Source organism: Sorex fumeus, unplaced genomic scaffold (assembly GCF_029834395.1).
Source record: "Sorex fumeus unplaced genomic scaffold, SorFum_2.1 ptg000110l, whole genome shotgun sequence".
Classification (NCBI taxonomy): Eukaryota; Metazoa; Chordata; class Mammalia; order Eulipotyphla; family Soricidae; genus Sorex; species Sorex fumeus.
Window position 1 is genome coordinate 3235620 of NW_026606167.1, and position 12150 is coordinate 3247769.

At 59.1% G+C, this 12150-nt stretch overlaps 1 protein-coding gene across 3 annotated transcripts in view; it reads right to left on the reverse strand.

Annotated features, from left to right (window-relative positions):
* Positions 1-5021: 5021 nt before the first annotated feature.
* The window catches only part of CREBBP (CREB binding protein), a 104818-nt gene continuing 97689 nt past the window's right edge, over positions 5022-12150 (reverse strand). For all 3 annotated transcript variants that reach the window (XM_056134973.1, XM_056134972.1, XM_056134970.1), the window contains 5 exons: positions 11012-11177; positions 10423-10590; positions 9342-9503; positions 8975-9256; positions 5022-8184 (listed from right to left, as the gene is read on the reverse strand). In XM_056134973.1, coding sequence (XP_055990948.1) covers positions 6070-8184; positions 8975-9256; positions 9342-9503; positions 10423-10590; positions 11012-11177 — 2893 coding nt within the window. In that variant the 3' untranslated portion in view covers positions 5022-6069. The remainder of the gene's footprint in view (positions 8185-8974; positions 9257-9341; positions 9504-10422; positions 10591-11011; positions 11178-12150) is intronic.

Sequence of the window (12150 nt, forward strand, 5' to 3'; positions counted from 1 at the left end):
GCATGTGTCACTTGGCCCCCCCGCCTTTCCCCTCGCCTGCACCTCAGGCAGAGGGAGCTTGAAACTGCCTGTCCAAATAACTGCAAATTCTGGGAGAATTGAGGAGCCTCTGCCCTGGTGTGTGTGTGTGTGTGTGTGTGTGTGTGTGTGTGTGTGTGTGTGTGTAGGGGGAGGGACATACATTGCATTCAAGTTCCTCTAGGAGATTGTCTCAAAGACTTAGCACACTGCAAATTCTGGGAGAATTGAGGAGCCTCTGCCCTGTGTGTGTGTGTGTGTGTGTGTGTGTGTGTGTGTGTGTGTGTGTAGGGGGAGGGACATACATTGCATTCAAGTTCCTCTAGGAGATTGTCTCAAAGACTTAGCACACTGGTCTATGGGCCAATAGACCTGCACTGGGGAATCTCTCTCGGAAAGGAGAATTTGGTAAAGGGAAGCAGGGAATCTTGGTTTCAGTTAAGGGTATGGGCCTCTACCTGACAAGTTTGCTCTTTGGGGAGCAGAAGCCTGGGTCTTCTGTCCTCTCTTGGTCTGTGGCATCCGTAGAAGCCACCTCAGCTGCATCTGGGATGCATGGGCACATGCTGGGATGTGAGGGGCTGTGACGATGTTCCATTCTGTCCGCACACAATATAGTGAGTGATGCAGATGGACCTGGATGGTCCTGATGGAGGGAATTGCTTGGGGGAAGCAGAGAAGAGGCGAGAGAAGGTGACATCTCCCCCCACTCCTCGCACCATCACACGGCCACTCGTAAGCTGACATTTCTTTTCCAGAAGTGACTGCCTTCCCATGGAGTGAGTGGGGCTGTGACCAGGGCCTGCAGCAGGTTCACAACAGCCAGAAGCAGCCCCGGGAGGGATGGGTGCACAGGCAGGCTGGCTGGCACCCTGGCTTCTGGCTGAGCACGGAAGCTCTGGCGCCTGTCACCCTGTGGCCGGGAAGCCTGAGTCCTGGGCTCGGGAAGGTAGACAGTCATGCTTTGATGTCATGTGTCAGGACACAGGTGGCAACAGAATAGCTCCCCGGGGCTAGGACTGGCTGATGGGTGAGGGTCGCCGTTTCATTGGACAAATGCAACATTGGATGAGGCTCAAGCTTGGGGGGTATGGCACAATTAAAACCAAATGTTGGGCAGGAGAGATCATACAGTGGGTAGGGCGCTTTCTTTGCAAGCGGCTAACCTGGGTTTGGTGCCTGGCACCCCATATGGCCATGGCCAGAAGTCATTCCTGAGAGCAGAGCCAGGAGTAACACCTGGGCACCGCCGGGTGGCCCCAAAACAAATGAGCACAGAATGTTGACTGGAGAATCCCCCAGTTCGGTTGCTTCTCCGCGCTTCATCTCTGCGCACAGTGCCGTGTTCTGGGGTGTGAGCTTCCCCCCTTCGTGCAGAGGAGAAAGGCTTGTGGCCTAAGGGACCGAGCGAGGCCCTGGAGCTAGTGAGACGCCCAGCTCAATGCCCAGGTTTTTTTTTTTTACAAGGCAGCTGACTTGGTGACATTAAAAGATGGCGCCAAAGAGACGAGACAGTGAGGTGCTGGCTTGTCCGAGCCCGACTCCGGGTTCCAGCCCGGCACTGCATAGGGTCCCCTGAGCCCTGCCAGTTTGGGCTACCCCCAAAATCAAAGAATGAGATGTCGAGAGCAGCTCCCAGGCAGCGCTGCAGATGCAGGGGGCGTCTTGGCCTTTTCTCCGTGGCCCCCATGGCCCCTTGTGGGTGAAGGTCGCGCTGCAGATCAGTTAGGACAAAGCTGGTGCTATCACTGGCTGCCTTGTCGGGCACCCGTGGCTCTGTCTTCTCACCTGGCAGGGCTCTGCCCTCTTGGCTGGCTTGACTGCCTTAGGGTACTGTCCCCTCCTGCTGCCCTCAGAGACCTGCCACTTGCTGGCAGCTGGAGCAACTGCTTCACTGCCCAGCTCGGGCCAGTCCCATCTAGCACCTGCCTCCACTTACCTGTTGGGCCCTTCAAGGGCTGAGCCGACCGCTTGGTCATATGTGGCCAGTGCTTGCCAGGAAGCTGCTCCTCCTGCAGGTGCCCCTCCAACTCCCAGAAGGGGTTCAGGACCCCCCCATGGTGATTCTCTGGGATTCCCAGTGCTCGGGCCGAGATGCTGGGTTTACCCGGGCCGCCCTGGCAGTGCCAGGGGGCTGCAGGGTGACAGCCCCTGATGCTGGAGACCACGTGGTGCCAGGGATCGAACACGGCTGCGGTGCAAGGTAAGTGTCTGAACCACTACTCTGGCTCCGAGCTGCTCTTACCAAACGGAAACGTAGGTGGATGTTTGGAGGGAGCCCCTGCTCAGGGGCCAAATCCGGTGCCCGGCTGCAGACACGTCCCGGCCCTCAGCACTCTCTGCCCCCCTGCTTCTTCGTAGCCCCTCACAGTGAAGGCCCTTCAGCTGGGCCAGGCAGGCAGAGCTCGGAACTCGCATCTAGGTGGGGTGGATCAGTGACGATGTTCCCGGAAGGCTGGACCATCCCTGTGCTCACTGGTGACATGGGCTGGCTGTGGGGCCGTTCCCGTGGAGTTCTGCCGCCGTGTTTGGTGATACCCCTCTGCCCCGCTCCTCCCCCCGCCCCCAGGGCAAGGAGTCTCCGTCCCTGTCTGGCTATAAACCTAGGCATGGACAGTGCAGGGAGCCCGGACATGACCCTCACGGCCTCTCCGGGGTGTCCTCTGTATTTTCCCTAAGAATCCACGGGTGCCAGGAACTTACTGCGGGAATTAGCTGGCGGCATCTATCTGCGTGATGCTCCCTCCTGCTGAGGCTCAAGCCCTCCTGGACTCTGCCCCAGGCCCGGTCTCGGCTCCCTGGGAGTCCCTCTGGCCCTGCCAGATCTGCCCTGGAAAACTGTACTGGCCTGTGTGGGCCTGGAGTCTTCAATTCACTGTTTCGTTTTGGGGGCCACTCCCAGCACAGCACCCGGACCTCTCCCACGAAAACTGTGCCCTCCACCAGTTGAGCTCTCTCTGGCTTCATTTAACTCTTTCCCTTCCCTTGGCTTCGCACAAGTTATTCCCAAGCAAGACAGCCCAGGACATCCCAGAGTGTGGACTCTAGCTTCGGGGCCTCAGGAGGGCACTCCTCATTCCCACACCCTCAATGTTTCTGAGTACGTCCTGGTGGCACGCTGGCCACTAACCAGCACTCAGCAATTTCCTGTTCTGCAGCATTGAGCAGGGACCTAACCACTGCGAGCGAGTTACCAGCTGCCCACTCAGCCTGAGGTAGAAAGCTGACGGCCCCTTCTGTTACTCAGGCACATCATTCTATTCAGGTTTTCCCTTTTTGAGTCAGGAACTACCTGGCTGTGTTCAGGGGACTCTATGGGGTGCCTGGGATTGAACCCGGGTCATCCATGTGCAAGGCAAACACCCTACCACTGTACTATTGGCCGGGCCTCTCTGTTTTTTGGCTGTGCTCAGGGAACCCTATGGGGTGCCGGGGATTGAACCCTGGGGTCAGCCACATGCAAGGCAATCGTCCTAGCCACTGTACCATTTCTCCAACCCCCCAAATGTTTTTATTTTGGGTTTGGAGGCCACACCAGCAGTCCGTTGGGGACCATGTGGCGCCAGGGAACTGAACTGGGGTTGGCAGAATGCAAGGCAAGCACCTTAACCCCTGGTATCATCTCTTGGCTCCCTATTCCCGTTTTCAACGACCTCGAAAACACGCACAAGACAAACTCAGCTGCCATCTTTAGTCTCATCCCTGGCAGCTAGGCTAATTCCGAGGGTCAGTAGCCAATTGGAACCATCCTCAAATCCAAGCAGTTTTACCAGTTTTTATTATAAACACCAGTACATTTCAAAGTTCCCCCTTTCGATCACAAATCTAGGGCTTTCTTCTCCTCTAGGTACAGAGCAGGGGACACGAGTGGGGGCTTTCCCGCTCCCTTACAGAAACTTCCTATGCCCAGCATAGGGTTGGCAACCAGACTGCACCTTCGGACATCTGGATGGCACAGACCTCGGATGCCAAGAGGTTAAGGCCGGTAGTGTGGGGTTCCGGGGTGACCCAGGAGAGGCTGCACCTTGGCTGGGTGGGCTCAAGCTGCTCCGCCAGGGGCCCCGCCAGCCAGCGCCCCTTCTTCCTGGACACTCGCTTCCCATCGTTGGAGGCGATTCACAAGAGGGTCTGGATGTATGGTGGAGGTCAGCAAACCGCCGAGACGGCCAAGGGCCACTGCGGGGACAGGTTTTGCATGCCCTTGGGGTGGTGCTACACGGTGGTCTTCCTCTTACCTGGCTTGAATTCATCTGGTTCCCGGGCCTGAGACAAAGCTCTGGGCTCCGATTAAGTCCTTGGCAATCTAGGGCCCCGCACACTTAGATGACAGGTAACAGCACGGGGCTCAGGCAGGCAGCTGCTGTTTGGGACCTCATTTCCAAACTTACCCCCGATGAGCGCGGCGGCTTATGACTTTCTCCCATCTGTGGGTCAAGCTGGGAAACCGTCGGAGACTGCGGCAGACAAGGACTCCTGGGCTGGACCCACCGTGGGGACCCATTGGGGCTCACTGAGGACTTCGGCAGCATTCCGGAACGCAGGTGCCACCTGGCCAGAGAGGGCTCGTGAAACTGCACCCACAGAGAGGTGGGCTGTGGGCTCTGTGCAAGCGTTCCCACAGCGGCCTCCAGGGTAGGGCTGCTGACACCAGTTCCCTGCGGCACTTGCTCTTGGGACTTAAGCACCTCTGCACACCGCGGCAGGCAGCACACAGAGACAAAGTGCTCTGCTGCCCCACGGGCGCCCGACTCAGGGCAAGTCCCCTTGTGAGCCCCCGAGCGTGTGGCCACCACACTGAGCCCAGGAGCTCCGCTGCTGGAGAAAGAACATTCTGGACTCTGCTGGAACCCAGCGGACCCCGCCCGGCCAACCAGGACCACGGCCCCCGGCGCTCCTCTGCGAGCAAACAACCAGAATCATGTCTTACAAAGAACAGACTCAAAAAATATATATAAATAAATAAAAACCTTAAAACATTCTTACAGGGATCTTAAAGAACAGAATACATGTTAAAAACTTCAGTAATTTATATCAATTTTAAGCGATACTTTATATACAATGGGGAAAAAAACACATGCATAGTCCAAATACAATGTTGAAAACAGCCATTTTCATAACAAAAACCCCCCAACACGAAGTGTTAACACCATGTAGATGAATTCAAGGACCACCCTTTGTCTGTTGCACACAGTTTATTTAACAATATGATATAAGAAATGAGTTGGTACTTTACCATTCTATACAGTGATTGAATCTCCTTGAATTTTCTTATTTATAGTAATTATAGCGCTTGCATGATTTACACTAGAATTGCTTTTCCTCATTTCAAGTTTCACATGGAAGAATAGAAAGAACGCCTTTCCTCTAGTAACATCAGCATGGTCTAAGAGAGTGTGATCAGCCCTATTTTTTTGTCTAAAACCAGTTTTATCGGAGAAACAAAGCAACAAATTCTACATCTGCAAGACAAGAGTTTGGCTTCGGCCAGTCTGTATAGATAGACGTGTGTGTGGGTGTGTGCGTGTGCGCGCAGGGGCCGATGCTAACGTCCAGGGTAGTACTTGGAGACGCCCACAGAGTTCACCATAGAAAAGAATCTTCCCGCAACGTCTGAAAGTTACCGGGATACATTATAAGCTTGCATTATTTCAGGATCAGTTTCTGAATATTATTTTTCTTCTCACTTTTAAACATAAATGTTTAAAGTCTTGAAAATACAAATAAAAAATATGAATATAATGAACGTGTTTTTCCCGTTAAAAAAAGGCATGAGTCACCACCAATGAGGGTGAAAGGAATCCAAACAAAACCCCCCTCCCCCCAAAACAAAAACGAAAAAACAAAAACAAAAAGAGCGAGAGAGAGAGAGACCAGATATTTAAATCAACTGGTTTTTAACAAAAAATATATTCTTTGTATTGTTTCTTTGAACAGCGGTCGACCCTTCCGGGGCATGGAAGAAGCAGTTCCATCTAGGAACAAAGGAGCCTAGACGCCGGGGTCCAGTACAAAAGGTCCGAGGACGGCGCGGGCCGCGGCGCGCTCTCAATGCTACAAGCCCTCCACGAACTTTTCTAGGGTGTCTCCTGTGGTGTCGCCGACCAGGGACAGCTCACTGGACAGCGCACTCCTGTTGGGGGTGTTGAGCTGTGGGAGCATTGCACTCTGTTCGGGGTTCCCCAAGTGTCCCTGATCTATGGAGCTGGCCATGGTGACGGCAAGTCCTGGGTGGGGGGAGCCAGTCTGGGGCGAGACGTGGTGTGGTGAAGGCTGGGGCTGTATCCGTGGCGACGGGCTGGAATGTGGAGGCTGGGACTGGGGCCGTGGAGACTGCACAGGGGCCGGAGACCGCACCTGGCTACTGAGGGACGTGGCCATCTGCTGGCCGGGGAGGTGCGAGGCCTGTGGCTGTCCTGAGAGCATGTGCTGCTGGGGGCTCATGGGGTTCGGCTGGCCGGGCGAGCCGATCTGCTGCTTCATCTGCTGCTGCTGCAGAATCCGCTGCTGCAGGGCCTGCTGGATGCTGGGGGCGCTGTCAGCGCCCAGCCCTGGCTGTGCCATGGGAGCCGCCATCTGCCCCATGGAGCTACCCTGGATGGGGAGGTGCTGCTGCAGCCGCTGCTGCGGCATGGCTGGGGGGTAGCCGCCAGGTCCCGGGGGCTGCTGGAACTGGCTGTGCCCGGCCATGCCCCCGGCCATGCCCCCGGCCATGCCCGCACTGCCTGGAGGCGGTGGCGGTGTCTGCTGCTGCTGCTGCTGCTGGAGCAGCTGGCGCCGCAGCATCTCTCTGTACTGTGGGTTCATGCTCGCCATGCTGGGGTTGTGCCCGGGGTTCAGGATGTTCAGGGCCTGGCCCTGGGGGTTCAGGCCGCCCAGGGCCTGCTGCTGCGGGGGCACTCCGGGCCGCGGCCCGCCAGCCTGCATGGCGTTCAGGTTCTGCAGGCCAGGCTGTTGGTGCAGGCCCGGCTGGGGCTGCAGGCCCGGCTGGGGCTGGAGGCCGGGCTGGGCCTGCAGGCCGGGCTGGCTGGCCACGTACTTGGCCGTGCGCTGCTTGATGAAAGCTGCCATCAGCTGTGGGTTGGACTTGAGGATGTTGAGCACCTGCTGCTGCTGCTGCGGGGAGCTGGGCGACTTCAGGGTCCGCAGCAGGTCCTGGAGGGCGCCGGGAGAGATGCTCCTGGGCGGCGGCACGCTGGACATCCGGGGCCCGGCCACTGATGGCTGGGTCTGCATGGCCATCACTGGCCTGGGCAGGCCGGGCAGCGGCTGCTGCTGGGGGAGGGGTGCCTGCTGCCACTGCCCGGGGGGCATGTTGGGCATGACCGGCCCGCTGACCTGGCCAGGCCGGGGCACGTTCAGGCCCACGGGGGCCACCATGCCCGCGCGCCCTGGGGGCATGCCGTTGTTGATGTTCACCCGGTACAGGTGCTGCTGCTGCTGGGCCTCGCGCTCAATCTGCCGGGCCGCCTCCACCGCGGCTGGAGGGGGCTGGGCGGGGGGCGGCGGGGCGGGCACCTGGCTGCTGGGCTTCCCAGCGGACACCGTGGTGGGGGGCTGAGTCCGGGCCACGCTGGGGAAGCCGGCCGGGGCCATGCTGACGGGGGACGGCTGGGGCTGGGTGGGGGGCTGTGGCGTCTGGGGCGTGCTGGGCTGCTGCGTGGGGGTCCCGGGCGGCGCTGAGGTAGGGGAAGGCAGGCTCTGCTGAGGCACGTTGCGGGTGTTCATGGTGGCCATCCGCCGGCGCATGAGCTGGGCCTGCTGCAGGCGGTGCTGGATCTGCTGCTGGCGGAGCTTGTGTTTGATGTTGAGGCAGAAGGGCACGGGGCACTTGTTCTCTTGGCAGTGTTTGGCATGGTAGCAGCAGAGGGCGATGAGCTGCTTGCACACCGGGCAGCCGCCATTGGTCTTGCGCTTGCAGCCCTTGGTGTGCTGCACGACGCGCTTCATCTTCTGGCAGGACGGCAGCGAGCAGTTGGCGTTGCGGCACTGGCAGGCGTGCACCAGCGACTGGATGCAGCGCTGGATGCTCAGGCGCCGGGACTCCTGCGGGCTCTTGGACTGCGGCTCGCCCTGGCTGCCGCCCTCATCGTCCAGGCCCAGGCCCCACTTCACCATCTTGTGGGTGTGGCTCTTGGTGTTGTAGCAGTTGATGCAGAGATCGTAATCCTGCAGACGCCAAGGGGGACACGCATGTGAGCGCACAGCCGGGACACGCCCCGCACGGGCGCCCGGACACGCTGCAGCCCGGACAACTCCGGAAACACACTGCTCGTGGACTGGCCCTCAGACCCTGCCCACAGGGGCACTAGTGGACACTGACCCCCTTCCTGCCTGCATCTGAGCTTGCTCCCCCTCCATTAACTGGGCTGCTGCTGGGCGCCCTCGGGGGGCGCCCAGAGAAGCCGGCACTGAGGCCTTCGCCAGGAAGAAGGCCCTGGCTTAAACCATGGGGCCCACGTACTGCCTCGTCTTCCCCGGTTCCTGAAAACCACCTGGATAAGGGACAGTGCAGTGCAGACTCCTCTGCCCTGCCACCCTCAGGCCCAAGGTGTTGGGCACATGGGCCTCACTTGCAAGGGAGGACGTAGGGACCCCTCTGCTTCAGACGCCACCTGGACCGTGGGGCAGGGGTCAGGGTGCCGGACCCCGCTGGGGAGAGCACAGGGGAAAGAGGCTGACACCAGCGGGACCCCACGTGCTGCCACCAGGAACAGCCAAAGCCAAAAGACAAACAACAGGGCCCAACTACGGCCGGGGGACTCCTGAGCAAAGCCCGGGGCCACTTGCCCCGCCAAATGACAACAGAACCCAGCGTGCCATTCCCTCCTCTCCCATGAGGGTCCTGGCCCTCCCTGGAGGAGCAGCGCCTGTTCACGCGCACGGCTTCAGATGCTCTCTCGGGGGGTCCAGGCACACACAGCGGAAGCCCTGCGGTTCCACTCGAGTCGGGGCTCACCTCGCACACGGTGCAGTGCCAGCGCGTCTCCACGTGGTGCTTGCACTCGTTGCAGGTGTAGACAAAGCGGTCCTGGCCCTGTGTGTGCAGCTCCACAAGCATGCACAGCGTGGACCATCTGGAGCGGCGCAGGGACGAGAACTCCCAGTGCTTGTCTCGGGCCAGCGTGAGGAAGGCGTCGCGCCCGTCCATGAGGTCACAGCTGAGCAAGGGGTCGGGGTCGACGATGGGGGGCAGCGTGTTGATGACAGGCCCAGCGTGGAGATGGATCACAAAGAAGACCTGCGGGGGAGGAGGGCCAGGTGAGCGCTGCCCAGGGGCTGGGCCGAGCCCCTGCCCTCCCCGCTCGGCACGGCCCCGGGCCCACCTCCTTGTGCTTCTCCATGGTGGCGTAGAGCTTCTGGGACAAGTCGTTGGACACATTGGGCATGCTGGGCTTCTTCTTGTTGGCTCGGCTGATACTGCTCTTGTTCTTGTTGGTTTTCTTGTTGTTCTTCTTCTTGGCGTTCTTGCTGTCTCCCTGGCTGCCCTACAGCAGCACACAGAGTGGTCAGGCCGGCCCCGAGGCCCCTCACCAGCTGAGAGGGGCCTGGCTTCCCGGGTAAGCGCGGGGCCAATGGGGAAGCCGCCAGGAAGTTGGCAAACTCGGAAGCAGAGCCCACACGAGGCCAGGAACCAGCGGGCGGCGGAGACTCACGCACACGAGTGAGCGCTGCCTATCTCACGCCAACTATGGGGATGTGACCTCTGGGAGAACATACCAGAACACAGCTCAGAACCAACAACCGAGAGCCGAGGCCGCCTCTCCCCGGGGAGAAGCAGGTGCTGGGCAGTGCCCGTCTAGCTGCTCTGCCACACACACCACCGTGGCTCAGGGCCTCTCACGGGTGTGCACAGGAAACCCAGGTGGGGCCGTCCCCTTAACCCTTCAACAGTCCGGTGACATGAAAGAATCCGCACCACCGAGGGCGCAGCCCAGGGCGGCACCAGCAGCAGCCGCTCTGAGTGGGCACTCTCCTTTCCGGAGCCCCCTGAACTCCTGTCTCCCCCTAGAGGCGAGGTCAGCCCCGGCCCTGGGGAGGAACGGGGGGGCTGAGTGATCCACTGTGCTCTCATTCACTGCCTCAGTGACCTACCCGCCCGACTGAGACCACCCTCACCTGTTTTGGGGGAGCCGGCAGGAGGGGCTCCATCGGGCCTTTGGCTCCCGCCTGACACTCGCTTGGAACTCCTTCCTACTAACACAGGCCCAGCGTGAGCAGGGCTGGGGGGAGGCAGGGGGGTGTCTGCAGAGACGCACACCTGGCCTGACCACTGCCTGTCCCGTCTCGGGTAGCTGACAGCCACGCACATCCTCTCTCCTTGCCCGAGATGGCCCCGAGCTCACATCTCTGCTCACCCAGAGTGGGCTGCACCCAGGTCCCAGAGCCCACTGCATGAGAGCTCACCTCCGTGGTCTCACTTGCTGCAGTGCTCTCTTCCTTCTTCCTCTCCTCCTCCTCCTGCTCCAGCTCTTTGATGCTCTCTTCCAGCACATTGGGCCAAAAGTCCCCTTCAAAGTACGGCAGCTCCTTGGCACTTGTCAGCCTATCTTCAGTCGCCTGTTTGAAAATGTCCTGGAGAGGGACCGGAGCACAACAGTAAGATGACGGACTCCGAGCTCTGCAGCTGGGTAAGGGCACTTGGGGTCATGACACAGGAAGCCCATGGACCCCTGGTCAGCAGGTGCCCTAACCACTGGCTGGAGTGTGCCAACTAAAAACCTGAGGAATGTGGCTGATAGCAAGCTCTGATTTTCATTCTTTAATTCAAACTGAATATTGGGCCAGAGCAACAGACAGTGGGGAGGGTGTTTGTCTTGCACATGGCTGGCTGGGTTTGATCCTGGCACCCTGTACGGTCTCTGGAGCACCGCCAGGCGTGGCCCTCATCACCCCCTGACCCCCACCCCAAACCAAACTGCACACAAACCCAAGGCCTCCAAGCTGAGACAGACCATGGAGAGCCATGACATGCGGCTCCTCCAGCTCCCGGTACCTTGTAGTCGTGAATGATTCGCTCTGCAAACGCCTTGTCCAGCATCTTCTTGTACCACTCCTGCAGGCGTTTGGGTTTGGGGATCTTTTGATCAGGGGGGTGGCAGTGGAAGATGTAGTCATCTCCTTCACTTGGGGGACAGGCCCAGATGTGTCCTGTCACATATCTGCAGGACAAGCACAGAATCAGAAGGGCTAGTGAGACGCTCCTGTATGCCAGGAAAAACGGCTGAGGTGCTGGGGCAGAAGTCAGGGTGGAAGTAAATCACAAAGACAAGTGAAGAAAGAAGGGACCAGAGAGAAAGATACAGTGGGGAAGGTCCCGGCATCCTCAATGGACCCAAGCCAGCCAGGCGTGACCCCTGAGCAGAGCATGGAAGAGAGCACAAAGGGATGTCCGAATGAAGTGGGCGCCGAGAGGAACTCTGCAGAATGCGCTGAGAGCGCCGCCCAGGGTGTGTGGCCAGGCAGGGCCCATGCCGGGTCGGGGACACCCCCAGGCACCTCACTTATTCAAGTCCAGGCCATCTTGCTCAAGTGCCTCTTTTTCAATTTAGGGAAAGGAATGTAAGAGACTAACACGGCAACAGAGAGAGGAACAGCCAGCACGAGTCCACATCTCGCAGGACTCCACTCTACAGTGTCCAGAGAGATACGATATGGACGGGCGGAGCAACATGCCAGCGGTCGGGTGCTCAATTGGCCCGTGGCCACCCCCCAGGCCCCTGAGCCTGCTGGGTGTGACTCAAAAACCAGAAAGGAAAAATAAAGACATAAATTTATGGAGACACAAAGTTATGAGTGACCTCCACAGGCCAGAGGGACAGCAGGAGGGAGAGGTGCTCGTCTCACAGGCTGCCGACCGTGGTTCAATCGCTTGTACCACGTGGTCTCGAGCACTTCTGGAGTAACTCTGAGCACCGAGCTGGGAGTAGCTCCCAAGCATTGCTGGGTGTGACACATGCCCCAATTTCCCTCCTGCCCCCTGAAAATGTAAGGGTCAGGGGAATAGCTCACAGCACAGAGGTGGGAGTGCTCCCTTAGCACTGCTGGATACTGACACCCAAAGAAATACACCGCCCTCCTGAAGCCCCCCAAGCCAGCAAACAGGTACAAGGGATCTTACTGAGGGGAGAACAA